This window comes from Patagioenas fasciata, chromosome Z, assembly GCF_037038585.1.
Source record: "Patagioenas fasciata isolate bPatFas1 chromosome Z, bPatFas1.hap1, whole genome shotgun sequence".
In the NCBI taxonomy this organism is placed as follows: Eukaryota; Metazoa; Chordata; class Aves; order Columbiformes; family Columbidae; genus Patagioenas; species Patagioenas fasciata.
This window is the reverse complement of record NC_092560.1, coordinates 75,653,159-75,675,544: the sequence shown is the minus strand read 5'-3', so window position 1 is coordinate 75,675,544 and position 22,386 is coordinate 75,653,159. Positions and strand designations below refer to the sequence as shown.

The 22,386-nt window shown below is 45.9% G+C and overlaps 1 protein-coding gene across 1 annotated transcript; it reads right to left on the bottom strand.

Moving 5' to 3' along the window:
- Positions 1-91: 91 nt before the first annotated feature.
- VCP (valosin containing protein) lies at positions 92-21,960 on the bottom strand. The gene is made up of 17 exons (XM_065860753.2): positions 21,769-21,960; positions 16,805-16,916; positions 16,184-16,356; positions 13,902-14,044; positions 12,798-12,928; positions 10,980-11,111; positions 10,458-10,560; positions 8,543-8,676; positions 8,154-8,289; positions 6,267-6,379; positions 5,442-5,606; positions 5,210-5,332; positions 3,945-4,157; positions 2,445-2,753; positions 1,405-1,560; positions 942-1,096; positions 92-543 (listed from the first exon to the last, which is right to left on the bottom strand). The coding sequence occupies exons 1-17, from the start codon at positions 21,783-21,785 to the stop codon at positions 438-440; spliced, it is 2,421 nt and encodes an 806-aa protein (XP_065716825.1). The 5' UTR covers positions 21,786-21,960; the 3' UTR covers positions 92-437.
- Positions 21,961-22,386: the final 426 nt, after the last annotated feature.

Below are 22,386 nucleotides of genomic sequence, written 5' to 3'. Positions count from 1 at the left end.
CCCCGCAGGCAGCAGGGAAGCAGACGCCCAGAGAGCAGGAGCGCTCAGACACGGGTTTACAGTCCACAGAAAGGAACTGCCGGGGCCTGGCTAGAGTTTTGTGGGATTTTTATTTTTTTTATTATTTTTGTGATTTTTTTTTTTTTTTATACAGGCTAGCGTTGTACCCTTTGCTAAAGCTGCTGATTCTGCCACATAAACTAGAACAGAAATTTCTCAGAAATTAAGTCGGTTCCCCTCCTTGTTAACTCACTGTCTGCCTCCCAACTGAACAACGGTCTGGATCTGTGTTTGCAGAAAACATTCCCTGTACAAAGTCTGACGTGCAGCTACACTGTTCTGACTGAGGAATGAAGAAGCCGAGAGTCCATTGAACATCGGATTTTTCCCTGTACAACGTGGCCTGGTTTGGAGTTTGGTCCACCGAGGACAGCGAGTTAACCGTAGAGATCATCGTCATTGTCTTCACTGTACACGTTGCCTCCACTGCCTCCTCCTGTGCCTTGGCTGGGGCCGGCGCCTCCCTGGCCACCTGATGGGAACCTGCATGCAGCAGTGCAGAAGGGGAGAGAAGAGAAGCTGTTGAAAACCCTCCTCACAGCTCAGCACCATCCCCTCCCTCCGCACAACACCCCAATGCCAAGCAGAAGTGGGATGAAGCCTCAGGGCAGGTAAAAGGCTCACACGGCTGCCAGCTGCCACTTGTGTTAAAGCAAAAAGGGTTGACAGACCTTCAGGAGCACTACTGGAGTGGCTACAACCAGCCTGCAGCACAGTCTACACCTGCCACGTTATGCACTGCCTGCTGTACACGCTGGGGAGAACAGGGAAGTGCACTGGGAAAGGGGGTTGTTAGCCAGAATCCAGCAGAAAGTGGCCTCTGTGCTCTGCTCTGGGACCAACAGAGCCACACTACCCTCCCCCTGCTCCCCCATGGTTACCTGAAGCTGCCAAAGCCACGGCTCTGCTGTAGAGTCTGTGCAAACATCTCATATTTCCTGATGTCGTTGTCACTGACAGAGCGGCGAGCAAAGCGCATGGCCTCCTCAAAGTGATCCCTGCGTATCTCGGGAACCGGGTCGTCCTCCTCCACTTCCTGCAGCGGGACAGAGGGCCCAGGTGAGCTGTGTACCCAAGCTCTCCACCCACAGCCCAAATCCAGGTCAGGGTGCTCCAACACCCACCAAGGCAGCGTCTGGAGAGGGACACTGTCGCAGACTGAGCATGAGGCACCCCAGGAGGGCCTCAGCCTCCATGAGATGAGAACAAAGTGCTCCAGCTCCACGCTGAGAGCCCACTTGTCCCCATCTGAGGGCTGCAGAGGGGAACACATTGCACCGCATTCACGGGCAGAGGTGGGCTGCTCATCCCGTGAGCGAGGAAAGCTCAGAGTGCCCCACTCACCATGGCGGAAGGGTTGGTCTGCCTCTCGCGTTCTCGCCTGATCTCGCTCTCAATGGACTCACGGATGGCCAGTTTGCAGGCACGCTGGCAAATCTCTGTCAGGTCAGCCCCCGAAAAGCCATTGGTCATCTTAGCTAGGAAATCCAGGTCAACGTCCTGGTGAAAAACAAAGAGAGGCCTCTCCTTAATACCTTACAACCTCAGGTGAAAAAGAGGTGTCTTCAGGTCCCATGGTACCAAGGTGCTGCCTTAACTTTGTCCAATTTTGTAAAGATCAGCTATTAAGGCTCTTGTTTCTGGGAAACACTACCCACACACAGGGTCCATGCTCCCCACACACCCACCAAGAATCCACAAACCAGCGGTAAATGCCTCTCCACTTGTGGATTTATGATATGGTTTGCTCAGGTCTCAGCATCAGGAGTCAAACAAAACACTGCCAGACTGGAAATGGAGATGGGGCACAGGCACAACACAAAGCGACCTCCTCCTTCCCCTCCACTGAGGGAGTAGTACTGCAACCTCCTTTGAAGTCTTCCTTCCCAACAGAACCTAAAAAGGTAAGCTTGGCACAAAAATGCTTGAGCTCTCACTTGACACGTACTTACTCTGGTTAACTATCAGTTGTGTTACTGCCTGCTCCCCAGGCAAGGGACATAGCTCCTGTCTATAACAGAGTTCAGCAACAATTAACTGCAATGGTTCCTCTTCAATTTCCATTTCCCACTCCCATATTCTACAGTTACTTTTCTTTCAGAGTACAAGAATCTCTTCCATCTTGCCATAACAGGCTTTCCTGTTCCCACACGTGGGCAGAACTCCACTACATGACAAAGACCTGCTGTGCTTACACACGAACACGCAGCTTCAGAGCTCAAGCCTCCCCCTACATCTTTATTTCCATCCTTCAGGGACTGAAGGTCTCCCAGCTCTGTACCACGTGCAGCAGTCACCAGCCCTCTGCTCTGTCCCCAGCTTGTGAGGAATATGTGCATCACACAGCAAACCCAAATCAGATGCAGTCAGAGCACAGATCCTACCTTGGCAACTGGCGATTTCCTCAGGTTTGCCTTAAGAATAGCAACCCGGGACTTCTCATCAGGTAGGGGGATGTAGATGAGCTGATCCAGGCGGCCAGGGCGCAAGATGGCTGGGTCGATGATGTCCGGCCTGTTGGTGGCACCGATGATGAAGACATTCTTCTTGGTGGACATGCCATCCATCTCTGTCAGGATCTGGTTGATGACACGGTCTGCAGCACCACCACCATCACCGATATTCCCACCTCGAGCCTTTGCGATGGAGTCCAGCTCATCAAAGAAGAGCACACAAGGGGCTGCTTGGCGGGCCTATGAAAAGGAAATGGGAACAATTAGTCCATGTTAACACCACCTAGTGAGGAGCACGCTGGTCTTGCACTAAGCCTACCCTACCATTAAAGCAGCTCAGAGCAGAAGCAGAGAACTGTCGCTGCAAAGAGAGCTCAGAGCAGCTGCTCCAGAACAGTCTCCTGACACACAAACCCTCAACTAAACTCTCCTCAAAAAAACAAGATCAATTTCCCCAAAGCTGGAGCATTGTAACTCCAATGCTTAGACGGAAAGCTGGCGCCAATCTGCCTGGACTAGAAACTTCCCCTGCAAGACCTGGGGATGTCAATTGGTTATTCAGACACTCAGGTATCAGTAGGCAAGATACATCTAATGCAAGTGGGAAATCCAGTCGTTATCTTCAGCTACCTAATGGGTATTTATACAGAAATGGGAGCCAGATCTTTCTTCGAGGTGTGCCATGAACGGATGAAAAACTACACGCACAAATGCCTGCAAAAAAAAACCCAGTCAGAAATAAAGAAAAAAAACTCTTCCCAATGAGAGAGCTCAAACACTGGCACACAGGCCCAGGGAGGTCAGGAACTCTCCACCTTAGCACATGTTCAGAACACAAGGCATCGAGCAACCTCATCAAGTTTCCAAGTTATCTCCCTGGTCTGGACAAACAGCTGGAATACATGGCCTCCAAGGTCTCCTCCCAACCAAAAGTTTTCTCTCTCACTCTCCTTCCAACTTTGTTCTACCAGCACTTTCCACGACCACAAGAGCAAGAATTTGCAGGATAATCCATGCGGATACCTTCTGGGACAGGGGGTGACCGGCCAGGAGCAGCAGGAGCTCCTTCCTAGGCCACGTGTACTGCAGAACAAGAACCCACAGGATACTTTGAAAATCTGTAGACGGTGTGGCTAATGAGGTACCAAGGCAAGTTTTTAGGGATGTGGAGGATATTAATGTCACTCTAACGCTAGCCTTACTGCTAAAGCATTGGGGCATTTATGATCCTCTAACAATAGATGCAAATTGCAGCCAGAGAAAACAGTTTATTTCCCAAACATCAGGAAAGCAGCTCCTGCTCTCAGTGTAAGTGGGGAAAACACAAAAGACAAAAACCAAGAACCAGGCTGGTAAGACAGATGCAGCGGAGACAAAGTTCTGGAGGTAGCTCAGCAGAAACATAGCACACAGAGCAGAAGAAATACTCACCTTGTCGAATATCTCACGCACGTTGGCTTCAGACTCGCCAAACCACATGGTGAGCAGTTCCGGCCCCTTGATGGAAATGAAATTTGCCTGGCATTCGTTGGCAATGGCTTTGGCCAGCAGCGTCTTTCCACAACCAGGTGGCCCATAGAACAGAACCCCTTTTGATGGAGTCATACCAAATTTGAGGAACTTGTCTGGGTGCTCCACAGGATACTGAAGGAGAACAAAACAAACACTTCTTGTGATGAGCCAGAACAGGCCCGTACCTTAGAATCACAGAATGGTTTGGGTTGGAAAGGACTTTCCGAGATCATCTAGTCCAACACCTCTGCCAGAGGCAGGGACATCTTTCTACAGGTCAGTTTTGTTTCTCCTGCTACCAGAAACACTGAGATTTCTGGTGGGTTAAACACAAGATCCTGCCTGCTTGGTGCCACTGTTTTTTCAAAGCACACTGGTTTGCAAAGCACCATGACTAAACTGGAAAGCCCCCTTCAACAACCTATTTACCTCTAAGAACTAAGTATCAGTTCAAGTAGTTTTCCAGCACACTTAAACCCAACTTCATTCTGCCCCGCAGAAGCAAAAGGGAACAGCTCATTATCTAACCTATTCGCTCTGCTCTCCAGAGACAGGTGAGGTGTCTGCTGTGAGCATTTATCTTCAGCAATGAGGACAGAGATAGGTGATGATTTTAACATCAGAAAACTAGACTGAAAATTAGATTATTTTATTCACCATCAGGATGTTCCTATGGTGCCAGCTGAAAGCAGGTATGTATCAAACCCAAACCACCCCAGTGCAGCCACCAGGAGTTTCCACAGACTATTCATGACTCTTTGTCCCAGTCTTTGCTGTCATAGAAGGTTTCACAATTACTTCTCACTTGTCCCTGTGTTAATGTTGATTGGAAGTCCTTTGGAGGCTCTCTGTATGAGAATCGTCATCCACTTTCTGGCATATAAAGCCACCACATAAGAGGATCCTCAGCAGTGGTCCTGCTGTTGGCCTCCACCTCGGCAGATCTACTGCTGTTACTGCATGTAGCACAACACCCACCCAAGATGATGCTGCAGACTCAGCCTGATGCTGCTGCTCAACACCTTCCTCTCCAATGGTATTTCCAGACCATTATAAGCAAATACAATAAAACCATCAGCATTTACCCTGTTCACAGCCCAAACAGGAATCTGAAGAAGTTATTGATTTTATTATTATAATTATTTTTCAAGCTGACTAGGTGTAAATCTGTTGGAAACCCTTACCTGTACGAGCTCCTGGAGTTCTCTCTTTACATCTTCTAGACCACCAATGTCTTCCCAGGTAACTTGTGGCACCTCCACCACAGTCTCCCGAAGAGCAGAAGGGTTGCTCTGGCTCAGAGCCCACTGCCATTAGAAGAAATGGCATTATATGAATTCTAACACATTATGTTCACTTGCTCCAGATAAACAACTAAACATTGCACCAAAAGAAAGAAGGGTACTCCTGCATTACCCTGAAGTCATCCATGGTCACAGCCAGCGAGTTCATCACTTCAGCATCAATGGTTTCATCTTCTAGGTCTATGAGATCCATCTTCTTTCTGATAGCCTGAAGAGCAGCTTCTGAGCAAAGAGCAGCCAAGTCAGCACCAACATGGCCATGGGTCTCGTTTGCCACCTGAAAGCAGAGCACTGACTATGACTCACAGGGATACAAGCAAGCGCTCTGCAAGGGCAATGTGTGCTCTGGTCACTCACTGGGAAGCGTAACAAAGCTCTGGAGAACACGAACATCAGTGCTTTGCTGTGGATTCAAGACAAGCGCTACCACATACTCAACAGGCAAAGACACCACTGTTTCGCCTCCTACTTGATATCCAAGTTGCAAATGGAATACAGACAGTGTGCACAAAAGCAAGCCTGAGGACTGCAGTTCATTCAGGACAGAGATTACACGAACCATCCAACTTACACACAGTGTCCAGTGTCACCACACTGCCCACCCAGCTCTGTGTGAGCTGTTTCAGGCTTGCTTTGCTTTTAAAGAGAATGCCACAGCAAACCAACTCAGGAGGAGAGCACCAAGGCACCTCCAGACTGGACTGATGCAGGTCTGTTTCACTTCACCACGCCATTCTTACCTAGTGAGTGAGGATTTTTGGTAGCTGGGAAACTAGCTGGAAAGAAGCCCAAAGATCACACATTCACCCAGTTTCCTGCTGTCCTGAATGAGCAACTACATTTATGCAATCAAGCCATAACAACTCTTCCACTACAAAAGAGAGCAGTGGGAACATCTGTCTGCAGAGAAAAGCTTTCCCAATAGCATGCTACTCACCTGTTCCAGATCCACATCATCAGCCAGTTTCATATTTTTTGTGTGGATCTGCAGGATCTCCAGGCGCCCGGTGGCATCTGGGATACCGATATCTACCTCTCTGTCAAAACGACCTGGGGGGCACAAAACAGATGTTGAGATGCTGATTTTGTGCACTGGAGGAGCCGCAGTTGCTGCCTTCCTCTATCTGAACAACGTGATGACAGGCCACAAACACAAGTCATTTCAGAAAATGCCAGAGTTCTGCGTTTCTCTGCAGCATTTATCCGCACAGTAGCAGAGTCAGACCAGAGGGCGAAAGGCTTTAGCCATTTAGAGTAAGTGACACTACTGTATTAACTACAGATTATAAGTCAACGGAGGACTGCTGGCTTAGTAACTTTTTCTGAGCCTCATTTTTAGGAAAATATACTTCCCTGAACCCACATACCATGAGACACTTCTGTTTATTTCTACCTTTGTGTCCTCAGCACAAAAGCCTGCAAATACTGAGAGATTTAATTTTCCAGAACTTTCATAAAAGTATGCAAGTGGTGAAAAACATGAACTGCCCTAATAACTGCAGAAACGAAACGGTGATATTACTGCAACATTAACTAAGGTATGTGCACCTATCATTTTCCACTAGCCATAGCTGTTCACTTAAATGCCTCACTATACATTTAAGAGGCGGTTTTCCCCTGCATATTTGACTGATTTGCTATTACAGACTTTACCAACTGGTCATACACCAGACACGTACTCACACTACAAAGTTTTGAAAACCTGAATCTCAGAAACTACTGGACTTCTCATCAACAAAAGAATGAGAAATCAGGCAATTCAGAGCCTTCTGCAACATAAGGCATGAACACCCTCTTAAGCATTTACTTCTTTAGTGTGTCCTGAATGCTTTTCCACTTCAAAGTATTTATTTCTACAAGTTCTAACCTAATACTGCACAGAAAATGATACCAAAGAAGCGTAGAAATTAATTTCAAACAGTCAGCCAGAGACAAGTCAATAGTTTACATAACATACAGAAGATGTTTTGTATTAATTTCTGCTCAATCCTTCCAAGGCTCTGAAGCAGAGCCTGTAACACAAAGTATATATGTGCTGGTTTGACTGAAGTAAGAGTTAATTTTCTTCATGCAGTTAGAAACTTCTCTTTTTTGTAGCTAGCATGGTCATTGTTTGGATTTTGTTTGAGAACAAGAAAATAACACCCCAGGACAGAATTTTCTTCAAGTAACCTTCCAGTGCTCTTGAATTGGAACAAAAACAACGTAATCACCAACCGTTATCTCAGTTGTTGTCTGGGAGACAAGGTCTTTTTGAGCTCTCTATCTGCAGATGTAGGGCAGCGAGGAAGGGGGGCACAGATGGGGCAGACTCTGACTGACATCCAGACTGATCAATAACAATATTCCATGCCCTGAGTGTCATTTAATGAAAGCCGGGTTTTCTGGTTAGGGAGATCAGTTCCAGTCCTGCTCCATTCAGGAGCTCCTTTAGTTTGGCTTTTTGCCATTTACCATTTTGCAGTTGGCCTCTAGGCCTTTCTGCCTTTTCAGTCTTTTCTCTCTCCCCCCAGGACCCGCTGTTCAGGACCAGGGTGCTCCCTCCCTGGGACTGGGTGCTTGGCAGTTCATGAGGAATTGCATTGAGTATCTTTTATTTTATATTCTGTTTTCCATTATATTTACATTAGTAGTAGTACTAGTATACTACTACTATTCTGTTATTTTATTAAACTGTTTTCATCTCAATCCACAATCTTCTCTTAGGGTTCTCTTCTCTATTTGGGGGTGGAGGGGAGGAGTGAGCAAGCGGCTACTGTGGTTTTGATTGCTAGCTGGGGTTAAATCACGACAGTGTGACACATGAGACTACAATAGTGGTTACCAAATCGCCTGAGTGCTGGGTCAATGCTGTTAGGTCTGTTGGTAGCTGCCATAACGATCACGTGCGCTCTCTGTTTCAGTCCATCCATAAGAGTCAACAGCTGAGACACAATGCGACGTTCCACCTCTCCATGTGTCTACGGAGAGAGAAAGCAGTGTATAGACCAAAAGCGCTACAAAACAGCACAGGAGCTAATTCTGCACCAGGGCAAGCAGACACGACAGCCGAGAGCTGTTTAGAAACATCGTGAACTGTGTTTCATTATTCTCACAGGCAACTGAAACCCACCATCAAGATAAATACTGCTTTACCCTGTAGTCAAGAGCAGAGATTCAGCTAGCTGCTAACAAAAAGCATGTATTTCTTTACCTTCTACGGGCTTTCTTTACCTTCTCTCTTTTAGGAGCAATGGCATCCAGTTCATCAATGAAGATGATGGCAGGAGCATTCTTCTCTGCTTCTTCAAAGGCTTTCCTCAGGTTGCTCTCAGACTCACCAGCAAGCTTGCTCATGATCTCAGGACCTGAAAAACAGCGGTACTGTGGCACCCAGAAGAGAGGCAGCCAGCCTCAAGGCATGCAGCTGAATTTTTTTAGCACAACGCTCACATGGGAAAATATGTATTTCAAGCCAAAGCAAACACTATCAACTGAGTTCACTAAATTTGCAGCTGAATAGGCAAGAAGAGCACGCAGAGTTACTTTCTATCATTAGTCTGTGTTTTCAGTTTACTCTAACAGAATGCAGCACTACTGAAGGAGCTACCTTTAGCTGCTTCTTTCCTTACCCTATTTCACACTTGGTGGAGCTTCTCTGTAACGTGCCACCACACACTGTTAATGCCAGTCCTGGCTTGCAAGGGAAGCAACCAAATTATATGGTGATGAATTGTCAGGGTAGGGAAGGAAAAAGCTCTAAGATACTGAAGCTGTCTTTAGCTTACACATTTACCTCTGTAAGATCCTATAAATGAGCTGGAAAAAAAAAAAGCCAAAGCCCATCTCCCCTCACACAACAAATAGAAAAATTACAATGACTAAGCACATTAATCCTAGAAGGAAGGACAGCACTCCTCTGAGATCTCCAGCAATTGCTGAACATTACTGCAGGCTTAGATTTATTCTGTTTCTACAGATTTTTCCATCATGCTGATGGGAATGGTAATGAAGAGAAAGTATGCTTGTGTAAGAGCCAAGAAAAAGAAACCTGACCTTCAGGAGTGCAAAGCTGACTGAAGTGCGCGCCGGCTGCTGAGCCACTGGCATGGGCAGGTACTAACAGTGTCTAATTACAGGTAACTCACCAGTTCATACCAGTTCTGACTACAACACTGCCTGCAGCTCCAGGCTTGGGATGTGCAGACAGAGAACGCATCACTAACTCTGACAGTGTTATTTTTTATTATGCAATAGAAGTACCAGCATCTAAAGAAAAGGCTGGCTCATTAGCATTCAGTGACAGCTTTCACACACTTTAGGAAGAATATCACAAGGGTGACATATGGTTAAAACCAGCCCATTTGCATCTGATATCTTGAGATACAAAGCAAGTCACTTCCCTATTGCTGGTCACCGCTCTGCTGTGCTATATACTTCTTTGCTATCACTTCAGGGGCCTATGAGATTGAAATCAGAAATAAAAAACAGCATTCCTTTAGTAAAAATGTTCGGTTATTCCAGCACTGACTGTAAGACGGGACAGAAAAGCAGTGAAGAAAATTCAGAATCTGGTCCTTCCTGGACTTAAAGCAGTAACTAACTCAGCTGCTACAGGTATGAGTTATCAATAGGATGTTCTGCCACTTGTAGATAAGTCCCAAGGCACTCACTATAGCATCCAGGAAAGTTCCTCCCAGTTAATGTTATGTGAAACAAACAGGCCTTGTGCTTTACTTGAAGGGAAAACAAATTCACAGCAGACCAGGTTCTATTCTGAATGAAACATGGTGGCAGCAACAGAAGCAAGTGTCCTGCACCCATATACTTAGAATAATCTCAGCACTTCACTCCCATCTCTGCCCTGACCAACACAAATGAACACCCAGACAGACAGACTCCAAGTCCCTGCATTGCAAAGCTGCCTTCCAACCACCCTGCTATAACACAATCAGGCTTGAAGGAAGTGCCACTACAGATTCTTCCACAAAAATGGCCTTCAAGTGTACCCAGAGGCATGTTTGAAAGAGGTAAGGAAGGATGTCAGGGAGACAACGTGGCGCTACAAGCCCTTTTAACACCATCATTACTGTAAAATGGATGAACGAGTACACAGCAAATCTGGGGCCAATGCAGCCATAAAACTTACCGTTGATCAGGAAGAAGAAAGCCCCCGTTTCATTGGCCACCGCTCGGGCAATCAGAGTTTTACCAGTGCCAGGAGGACCGTACAGCAGGATCCCACGTGGAGGCTGAGGACAAAGGCAAGGGACTTAGTTGGTGAGCTGGTATATGAATGCTTAAGTAGCTTCACAGGGAAAATGTAAGCATTTGACAAAGCCAGTCTGAAATTGCTATGCAAACTCATGTAACAGCTGCCATCCCAGCATCGCTATCAACACCCTTACTACTTTGCATGACACACTAACAGAAACCTTGCCAGTAACTGACAGAGCTGATTCAAAGCATCACTTCACTTTACAAGTTGCCAGTACTTTAATCTGTGTCCAGAACATATGAGGAAATACTTTTCTAACACTAGCACTAAAATTACACTAGCACTAAAATTACAAATTACTTATTGACCCCACCAATGCCTCATAAACCTCTGAGGTCAAAAGCCATCTGCAAAAGCAAGCCCGTTCATCCACCTGGTACACATGGGACTCACCTTCACTCCTATGGCCTTGAACAGTGCAGGGTGTCGGAGGGGAAGTTCCACCATCTCCTTGATTTGAGCCAGCTGCTTGCGGCAGCCACCTATGTCATCATAGCCCACTTCATTCAGTGACTCCTCTTCATCCTATCCAGAAGGAAATATATCAAACATTTAAGTGAAAACAATAGTACAGCAACACCTTCCAGCCTACAGAGCCTGGGAATCTGAATTTTTGCTCATAGCCATTTCTTTGCTGTCTTAAGATTCTCATTTTCAAGTCTTCCTGGTGTCTTCTACAATTGTTTCTTAGCTCTGTCTTCCCAGACATGCAGATGGAATTGCCTGCACATAATCAGAGCTCACTGAAGCCCATCCCCTTGAATGACAGCCTCTGCTGCCAGGTTCCCTACAGACTCTAGCGCAAAACAAGCTCTGTGACCCTCTGATGTGCCTAACAAAGACAGCAACAGACAATATGTATATATACTTACTCCTTAAACTGTGAGATCTAACTATGTGAGATCTCTAACTAGCTGTCATACAGGTCTCATATGTAGTGTTTTCTTTTTGGACTGACTCAGATTAACAGAGAATGTTAAGATCCAGACATGTGGATAAGATCAACTCTAACCAACTCTTCCAGTGTAGCTCTACAGCATCCGTTCATCTCATGGCTGTGCAAATCTCTACTGGCCTTACTTATAACATTAGGCCACACTAAAAGAACAAAATAACACAACCTGGAATGCCAGGTCTAGCCCAGTTCAAGCCCCAAAAAATAGCGAGTACTACCTTGCGCAGGTCACTCAGGGTCTGGTGCTACCAAGTGTTGAAGGTCTCCAAGTTTGGACACTCCTGCCCTTTCTGGGCTCTTCTTCCTAGTATTTACTAGGAATTTCCCTTGACCCAGCTTAAGCCATTGCCTCTAGCCCTGTCCCTGAGCCTGGTCATCTTTCCCTTCACATCAGGCAGTTGCTAGTAGGGCCTCTGCCTTCCTTTCTCCAGGATGCACCATCCCCACTTTCCCAGCCCCTCTTCAGTCCTTCTGACCTTCAACTCCAATCATTGTGGTGGCCTTGGCGGAACTTGCTCTTGTTTGTGTCTGCTGTGTCCTCAAGAGCCCAAAGTGGACTCATCTGGCAACCACAGTCTCACAAGTGTCACATAGATGTGGATTTTTCAGGAAGTGGCTAACTACAACACAGCACTCATCCTAATCTGCAGGTAGTAAAAAGGCACTTGCTTTATGAGTTATACAACCATCTTAGCCCATTCCTCTGAGATTTCCTACTCTGTAATAATAAGGTGGCCAAAACCTGACAGACAAGCCACTCAGTTTGTCTCAAGCTCGAGAAGCCCAAAGCTAGATACCTTAAGGGATTAAAGAATTTTTTTTTTTTAATCAATCAGAGATTTCAACTTTCTCACTGAAAAAAGAGCTAACTGCTTTATTTTCAGGTGGCATTAAATTTAGCAACTTTGTAAGCTCTCCCTGGTATGGATCAAGGGAACTTTGGTATTAAAAAAATGCATCTAAATCCAGCCTGAGTTATCTGGAAGCAGATTCAAAAACAGCTGCTGCCAAAGTACAGTATTTCATCAGCAAACCTACACACTGGTGCTATCTCAGCATGAGGAAGAAAGCTGGAAGTATCTCTCTGACTACCTTCAGCTGCAGCTCATCTCCTGAAAATGGAGCTTCTAACCACTCAGTTCAATATACAGAATGCCAAACAGAAACAGCAAACATTGCTGCTCATAAGGACTGTCACAGAAATGGATTTTGGACAGCGAGTGTTCAGGAGAACTGCATGGCAGGATTCTGCTCACCTCTCGTTTGATGGGCTCTCCTTCACAATGGATCACCGTGTCTGGAGCCACTATGCAGTACGGACTTGGATCTGTCTCCACCACTTTGAACTCCACTGCACGCATCCCCCCACGCACCAAGAAGATGTCACCTGTAAAACCCCACACTTCAGCACCCTGCTGCAACCACCACTGGCAAAATGTCGACCCTTGTGTCACCAGCAGCCCCAGAGGACAAGGAAGGGGGTTACACAGGCACATGTTGCTGGCATTTTTAACACTGCTCTGCATTTTAAACTCTGGAGCTCCAGATAGCTGCAACTATCCAAGCACTGTTTTAGAACCACAGCAGTTAAAGTTCTCAAATTTCATCCAGTAACAAACAGTAAACAAAACTAGCCAACAATAGAAAAAAATACTCTGCCTAAATTCAAAAGACAATGACAAGGAATCACATTTCTGCTCAGCTTCAATGTAACATTTCTAAACCAGACAAAAAGTCCTAAACTAACAAAAATTCATTTTGAAGTTATTATAACTATTTGTTAGTAGTTATAAATGCTTGTCTCCAGAAGCAGAATAATACACAATAATGCACTATGACTCCTGGCTAAACTGGGTTACAGAAGCTGGATACCTTCAAATTGTGTTTATACTGTATTAGAACCTATTTGTTCCAGCAGAAGTGCTACTACAACAACTCTAAAACTCCATTTGGTCTTCTAAGCACTCTCCCAATTATTAATTAAATTACTTTGAAGAAGTGAATTTAGTCAGGGTGCCAGCTGGTATATCCAACCAATTGATTAATATGTGGGCAACTCCCCAATCCCATTAAGTGGTAGCAACTTAGTTTAATGAGATTTTCTCCTGTGTTCTACCTGAGCCTTTTCTGATCATATAGCAAAAAGATGCAGAACTACCAAGATGCTCTGCCAGTCAGCAGCAACAATCATGCTTTCTCCTGAAGATTTGGACAAAACTAAGTCATTACCAGCAAAATCTCACTCTACAGATGATCATCTAATGGAAAGATCTGTGCTAGCTTCTAGAAATTCTCTTTTTTCAGCCTGAGTACTAGCTCACACTTGCTGCCGTGAGGGCTTCAAGAACAGGTGCTATTACCTTTCCTGATGGGTCTGTATGCTTCCAGGAAGTAGGGCTTGAGATAGACCTCAAACAGATTCCCCGTGATCCCTTCTACCGTGTCATCGATTGGCAGCACGTGGATACGTTTGCCGTATTTCACATCTGGGCAAGGCTGGATGCTGCAACAAAAGAAAACTCCAGTTAGCCACATCATGCTGGGCTTGCATAGAAAAGGCAGCGATGCCCCTTCCACAGCCAACACAAACGCCAGAAAGGACCCTCCAAAGCCCTGGTGAGACTTCCAACCTGCATAAGAACATGTCAATGCTGACGAAAATCATGTCCAGCAAGAGGCAGTCTTCACAACATACACTTCCCTTCACTCCTCTCAGTCTCATCCAAGCCCACTGGCGAGTTTCATAATTTCTTCCTACCCTCTGCTTTCTGCAGCTCCCCTCGCCATTCCCTAGGCACATTCACCAGTTACTAATGCAGCCTCAAGACCTGTGAAAGTCAGGAGCTAACTTCTGTTTCAACAAGGAGCTACTGCTGAACTGGTTGCAAGGGAAAAGGAGCTGAGGGAAGCTCTTTGTTCCTTCCTCTCTCTAACCTACTACAGAGGCCAGAGCCCCTGTTGCTGACAACCCCAGTTCCGATCAAAGGCTCTCACAGCACCAACCAGGGGTCACCAGCTTGCAGCCAGGTGTCTGTCAGTCCCACTTTGTGGAGGCTGACATCCATGTTAAAGTCTGAAGGCCCCTCCCTCCTTTTAAAATAAACACTACAGTTATTATTTCGCAGATTTTGCAGTGTGAGACAACAGCGTACTGAAGTGAGAGGTCAGAGTATCAGGCTGTGGCAGAAAACTCAAACTGGCTTGGTCAGGTAAGAAAAGCCTTTGTGGAGCTGCAGTTGAGCATGTAACTTTTCTTACATTACTTAGCTCAAGCCTCTCAATATATTTATCACATGCTTTGCAGAAAGGACATACCAGAAAGGTAAAGGAAGACACACTGCCCCAGAAGGAAAACAGTTGACAGACCACAAGCAGGAAGCAATTAGAGGATAAATCTGGATTTTGGCAGAAACCAGGCCACAGTAACACAATAAGCAGCTAAAGATCAGCAAGAAGAACTTTGAGGGCAAAGGGTATGAAAATTCTCTGACCCTTGCAACAAAGCTAGGAATTGGTAACACAACTGGAAGGCTGAGAACCACTACATACACAGTACTGGCAGAGAGGGGGAGAGCACCGGCTGAACTGTCACACTAGAAACTATTCCAATAGTAACCTCACATCAGGTTAAAGGAACAATTCACCTTTATTTTAAATCCACAGACTGGCTCAAAGCACTGCTCTTCTATCCAAACCACAGGGGTGTTTAAAACTTGTTTAAACTTTGTTTAAAACTACTTCTCAAGTAGCAGAGGGGTGGGTGAAACAGCCTCATTCCTCTCTTCTACAAAGTTTGTATGAAACACATTTTGCATTTAAAGATTATTCCATATATCTAGTGTCAGAAACCTGGTTCCAGTTTTCCCAGAACATGCAGGATATTCCAAATCAGGAAGATGCTCAGGATGAGGAGCTGTTAGCTTTCCCATATTTAAGCCTGCAAATTACCGTTTTCATCTTGAAAAATGCTCACATGCTTCCCGTCCCCCCATTACAGAATGGAACCTGTCTCCAATAAGCCAAGATAAATACTTCAGCGCTTTCCTACTACTTTCTGCAAGTGTTGCACAACAAAATCCCTACAACGCTTTTTACTCATTCTTAATTTAAAAATTATTTTTATAACAAAAACTGGAATATAGACATCCTTCAGGGTTTTTTAATCTTGTTGTCTGATTGCTTCAGGTTTTTGTCACTCATTTCTATCAAGTTTTAACTTCTGTTTGCCACAGGGCAGTGCAGATACTACAGGATCAATTACAACGTTGCTTAATGCATTAAAAACTAAAGACATGAAAAATGTGCGTGTTTACCTGACAATGTAAATTTGGGAAAGGACAATGACAACAGTGGGATAAATGAACCACTTAATTTAATGATGGGACCTGGGCTCAGGAAGGTCCTAAAGAGACTTCAAGATCTTTAGCGCAAATTTTTAGCATTAATCTAAATATGGATACAGCCTGAAACATGGGCAAAAATAAACTGAGATCCCTGATCTTGAAAACATTTATGTGAGGCCCTCTGGAAGGTGTAAGAATACTTCCTGCAGACCCTGCCTCTGGTTCAATCAATTCAGAGTCAGTACACAAATTATTTAGGCAACCCAGGAATATAAAACAGTTTGCAAATGAGTCCTCACCTGATCACGTCACCCAGACGCACTCTCAGGTTGTTGCGAACAACCCTGTTCATGCGAATCTTCTCATCTGAGCAGGTATCATCTGACAGGACAATGCAGACTGCTTCCCTTCTCTTCTTTCCTTTTAGCAGGACAGTGTCTCCTCTGAACAGCTGCAACTCATCCATTTTCGCCTGTAAACAGTAACAGCATTAGAACAAGCTTTTGACAAAACAGTATTTCAAGCATCTGAAGGAGTTCCTTGACTTCCGAGAACTGCATCTCGGAAGCAATATGCTAAATCCACAAGGATAGACGCTGCTCCTATGCTGGTCAAGAGCTAATCCTGAAGCCAGACTAAGGACACAAGCTCAACTGAATTTTACAAGTTGAGAACCAAAGTACAGAGTGTTTCAAAAAGATAGACCCTATTACAAAGCAAAGTGCTTTAAAACTAGGTCCATTTGTTTGAAACACTCTGGATATCCTCTCACAGCAGAGTGTCAGGAAACAACCCTTCCTCATTCCTCACAGCTGCAGCTTCTGACACAAATACTTAGACTCATTCCAAAGTTACATTTCAAGTTAAGACATAGCTTGCAAAATACCAGATTAAATGCTTTGCTTTCACAGATGACGCACCTGGGACAACGACACAACACTGTTGTCTTCATTGATGGCTTCATCAACAATTAACCGATTGGGCCTGTTCTTCTGCTTCAGAATTGCAGTTGATAAGTCATCCGCTTTGGAACTGGCAAAGAAAACAGAAGTTATGAGTCTAAGTGATACTGCTCCCGCCCTTTTCAGTCATCCCTCCATTTTCATCTCCATTTTTACAGGTTTCTTTGTTGTCTTGTCTTTTAGAAACCATACTTGTTTGTAAGACAAAGGAGAACATTTTTCCCATTCACCAGATGCACAAGTTCAAAGGACAATCTTTTCTGCCAGTAAATAAAACTACTTTACTAGCCTCAAATGGAAACAGCTATAAAGCTATCTATGAAAAGAAGAGGTCTGTGAGATGTTGCTGACTGTAAGATGTTTTGCCTAAAAGAATTAGTCAGACTCATCTGAAATCACATGTAAACACTGCCACCGAGACAAAAGTTCAAGTCTATTTGGTGTTAAATCCCAGATAAATAGGGGAATTAAAGGACAATGCTGCAGCTTTTCTGACAGGAAGAGTTGTAAGAGTTTAGCCTGTCGAGGTCTATTAGTTAAACCTAGCAAGCCAGTAGAAATATTCAAGTGCTCATGAAAAATGGGGTTTTCTTTTTAGGACATAAGTATCTTTCCATAATACCTTCACAGGAGTCCCTGCAGCTCTACCCCACTACACCACACAAAACACAGCAGATAACTCATCCACCTTGACAAAATGGAGCAAATCGCAAAGAAATGGAAGAAAGGCAGATTAAGCAATTTCCTTCAAAAATCTAATACAGTAAATAATTTGCTCTAAGAAAGAAATACAAATTTGAGCCAACTGATTCCCGAGGAGCTCCTGGAAGCTGTACCTCAGCCTGCCACAACAGCAGCAGCCTGTTGCAACTTCCCTTGGTGGGCACCTGACTGCTTTCTCCAAGTATTCCAGATGTGCCAGTGCCTAAGTTCGGAACAGAAAACTTTGCGTTTTGGTTTTATTTTGAAAAAAAAAAAAAAAACAAAACAAACAAACAAAAAAAAACCACACAAACAAAAAAAAAACAACAATAAAACAGATCTTCTTCTGTCCTAAGTAAACAGCAAGCACCAGCAAAGAGTAGAAAGCTTTGCAGACAACAGTGGTTATATATTCTGGCTCTACTTTACTCTTTTAGGGGCAAAATAACCAGAAATCAAACCTTGAGTGGAAGAGGCAGAGGAAGCAGCTACACAGCACAAAGGCAGACCATGGCAGCAGTGGTCACTTGGCACATTCACTGCATTTTTAAAAGTACATCAGACAGGTGTGACATACCTACACAGTGTGATGTTACCCAAAGTCCCACCACCCCTCAAGACAGAGGTTTTTCCAAGACATTGGCAGTATTGGCTCCTTTCTCTGACACTTAAAAGGGGGAACAGTACCAAGCCAGTCTATGAGGGCAGTCAGTTTGTTTCCAAGAGGTTTTCAAGCTTTGTATAAGCCCTGGAAGCATATGAAATGTGTAAGAAATGAGAGACGACATTATTTTAAGTGAACAAAAGGAGGAACTATAAAACATGTCTTTCCTGGGCTGCTAGCACTAGTAAAGTTGTATTCTTCTCTCTTCATTGAAGACTGCAAGTGGTAAGACAACGACATCCATCCCTTTCGATGACCATGTGAGATATCACAGATCCGTTTTCTGAACTCAAAACACACAAGAAAGGCTGCTGGATACATCATGTAAGAAGCTCATTAATTCCATCTTCAACCTAAAATGTGGTCTTGGTAGAGTCCTAAAAGGATTTCCAGGAAAACTGAGCCAATACACTGTGAGGTCACACAGGATAATGTGGTTGAAAGAGTGGATAAAAACAACAACCTGCTTGTAAGGACCCTACCTCAGCATTAGCTCCTGGATAGTGGAAATTAATTTAGCTAGCTGATTTAGAAACTTCAGGTAAGGGACAGCAGAAAGAAATAATACTCCTATTTAGCCTGTTTGAACAGTAACTCATATCCCTCTGCACATGAGATGTGGATCCAAAGACCTCCGATAAGAAACTGCGGCCAGACTGGCTACATAAACTGTCATGGAAACTGAGTGGCTGCCCCTTGGGATGCAGAGACTGCCACGCAGCCTACAAAAGTCTGCAAAACAAGACAAAAATAAATGGAAGAGGAACTGGGCAGCAAGTGGAAGTTTTTCGCCCGAAACTGTCAATAACCCAAAAGCTATACAAGCCTGGAAATAAAGTTCAGATACCTCCCGACTCACAGCAGTGCTGAAGAGCGCAGCAAGAGGTCCCCCTGGTTCTGCTGAATGCGAGACAGAAGTTTTATACTGAAGAACTGAATCTGCAGTTTCCTAAGTAAGATGTGAGGGCTGGATCAATGTAGTCAGTACATTACTGCACTTAAAGCAATCTAAAAGCTTGGAGACATTAAAAATGGTACAAAGGTCTCCAAGAAACAGCATGCAGGCATCTAAAAGTGCAGGGTCAGCTTCTGTTACCTGACGGTTCTGCAGACAAAGAAACAGAAGTGTTACAAAACTACATGTCATCTACACAGAAGAGTGATGTTATGTCTCCTAAAAGGAGTAGGGACTTCAAGAGACAAGCAGTACCCATCTTTCAGTACTGATTTAGAATACTATTATCATCACCATTTCCCCTCATCACATCTCTCCTGGGTGTTCCTTGTGCTGTAACCAAGACGCCAGAACAAAAATATGCCTATGCATCCCAGCCACGCTCAGACAACCCCTGACATCTGTGCATCAGAGAGCCTGAACTGAATATCGAGCAGGAAAGCCTAAGGCAGGGGTTAGGGCTCTCTCCTGCCAACTTTCCTGCATGTGCTGGTAAACTCCAGCAAAGGGCAGGACAAGACAGCTAGCCTTGGTAATTTTTAAAGTTTCCAGTCAGGGAGAAGCTGGTGCAAATACTCTACATCATCTACCCTAGTCACTCCTTTTGTCACACACTTTCTTTCTTGCTCCTTCCTTTCACTGATTCAACACAGCAATAAAGTGAACACAAAACATAGCTTTAGAGCTGTTTTGGAATTAAAAGGAAATTCAAAGCGTGCATCGAGCCTGCCCCAGACAAGGGGCCAGAAAAGCAGGCATAGTCCCAGCACACCTAATGGCCAAACTTGTATATACTGCATAAGACGTCAATAAAATTGTCTAACAGCCCCATTTGGCATCAGGAAAGCGTGGTGGAGGACTTTTTATAACTTACATCACTTTATCCTTTTTTTCTGTGTCTGAGCTCCTCTCGTTTAGCATGTGATGACACCCAGAGGCTACACATAATGGTGGATGGTATGAAGTGTGAGAGCAGAAAGTAATTACCAATTAGTGATTCTTCTGAAAACAGCTAACGACCTCCAAAGCACCACTTACACTAAGGAAACAAATTGTTCCTGCAAGTCTATGCTATAAATACAGCAAAAAGTTACTGACTCAAAATGATTCCAGCTGCAGTAACGGAAGTAAAAGCAATCATGCCTTCAGTATGCTGGTGTGCCGTTTTATCAACATCCTCATGAGTTCGCCTCTGAGATAAAACCTGCCACTGGTTTCTTATCACCCTGAACATCTGCGTTACGGACTGAACTGTTCTCCCCAGGTACGTATTAAAAAAATATAAAAATATCCATAAAACGTTTTATCCACTGAAGCAAATGAGGTATTTGATGGCTGCAGCTGCTTACTGGAGCAGCACATGACAACCAAGCGGTGAGTTCATATTCATGTTCAACATGCCAAGTCCTCAGCACCATTCAGACAGGCAGGCACAGGAAAATGAGAATCTCTTCAGAAACCACGCTCTCTCAACTCTTGCCATGCTACTTGCTGTGCTAAGGCTCAATTCAGCAAGATGGCTGCCAGCAGCACTGCCCCAAAACCAGAAACTGAAAAGTAACTGTTTTCTAGTTGCAGAGTAACTTTTGTTGATTCCTATGTGGTAAAAAGTACTTTGATGAAGTAGAATTTTTTTTTTTTTTAAATCACTGTTCACCTCAGCCAGCCATAAAATATGTCTCCAAGACCACCACTTTCATCAAGAGCTCTACTGCAGACACAGAATTCCTCTGCACACCTTGCTGGAACTGACTCAGAGGACCAAGCAGTTCTAAGTTTCAGAAGCTGAAAAGGACAAGGAGAACATAAACAACGGCCACTAAAGGAACCAAAAATTACTCTGGCAAGCTCAAAAGTTGCTTCAAGTATTCTTGGATTTGGGAAATTTATCCCTAGATTCTATTTTTACTCCTCTCAAGGGTCAACAAAGTGGCCTGCACACATGGGCTGGGAGCCAAGAGACCACAATTACTCAACTAATTTTTGAGAACCATGAAGGACGATCCCCAGCCTGGAACTGAAAACAGACTGAGGCAGTACACTGGAGACGAAAATATAGCGGATTGCCTCAGTGGACAGAGAGGCCGGCCCGGCACAACATGTCTGCCTCTGCTAATGCCAAGTCACTCACTAGCCCCGGCCCGAGGGCTGCTGCGAGAGGAGCCCGGGACATGCTGCTCCCCTGCTCGCTGCCCCGCCAGCCACTCCGGGGCCTGGGAGACAAAGCCCTCCTGGCCGAGGCCTAGCCCAGCGCCGGGGCACGGGAGGCAGGCGGCCCCGGGCCCGGGGCACAGCCAGGGCCCAGCGGGAAGCCCGGCCCGGCCAGGCCTCGCCCTCCCCCCATGACTCGACACTTCCCGGGGAGGCCCGGCCAGGGGAGGTGGGGGGGTGGCGGCGCGTGGGGAGCGGCCCATCCCCCCCGCCCCGGCACCGTCTCCGCCTCCTCAGGGCCTGCATGACACAGCGGGATCGCGGGACGGATCGGGCCCGGCCCGGGCCGCACCGCGCTGAGGCGAACCAAGGCGGGCTAGGCCGGGCTGGGCACAGCGCCGCCGCGGCGGGGCCTAGGCCGCGGCCTGCCGGTGGGCGGCCCGCACTTACTCGGATCCCGAGGCCATGGCGCTGGGGGGGAAGGGGCGAGGGGAAGCAGGTGGCGGCGGCTCCTCAGAGCGAGCGGCGGCAGCGGGCGACGGGCCTCGCGCAGGCTGGCAGCAGCGGTAGATCGGGGCGCTTCGCGCTGACTGAACCTCAGAGCCGACTCATCGGAAGGGGAAGCTCCGCCCCGCGCCGCCTCTCTTGCCTAGCAACAGTGTACGCTGACCAATCGGAAATTCCGCCCGGCCAGTGCCTCAGCCAATGATAGAGAAGGAAGGGAGTGAGAGGAAAAGAAAAAAAAGAACACGCACTCTCCCTTCTCCACCCCGCCCCTCTCCTTTTCTCTTACCAATCGGCACGAGCCAAGCGCAACACACATCTGCCAATCACAGCGCCGCTCCTGCCGTGACTGTTCCACCGGGCAACACGGGTCGGGCAGCCAATGGCAAAAATCCACCAATGGGAAAATCCGGGCGGGAAGCACCGCCCCGATTGCCATCCGCTTTACTCTCGTCTTGCGATTGGCTAACGCCCGAGGAAAGGGAAGCTGGCGGTAGGGTCGCAGCCAATCGGAAGGGGCGGGGGGCGAGCCCACGGGACGCGCCGGGTTCCCACGCGTGGGCA

Excerpts from the sequence above, each read along its gene's own strand:
- VCP (XM_065860753.2), bottom strand. Across the intron at positions 11,112-12,797 it reads GAGAGCCCATCAAACGAGAG|GATGAAGAGGAGTCACTGAA; the intron begins GTGAGCAGAATC and ends CCTTCTGGATAG. Across the intron at positions 5,607-6,266 it reads ATGATGTGGATCTGGAACAG|GTGGCAAACGAGACCCATGG; the intron begins GTGAGTAGCATG and ends CTCTGCTTTCAG.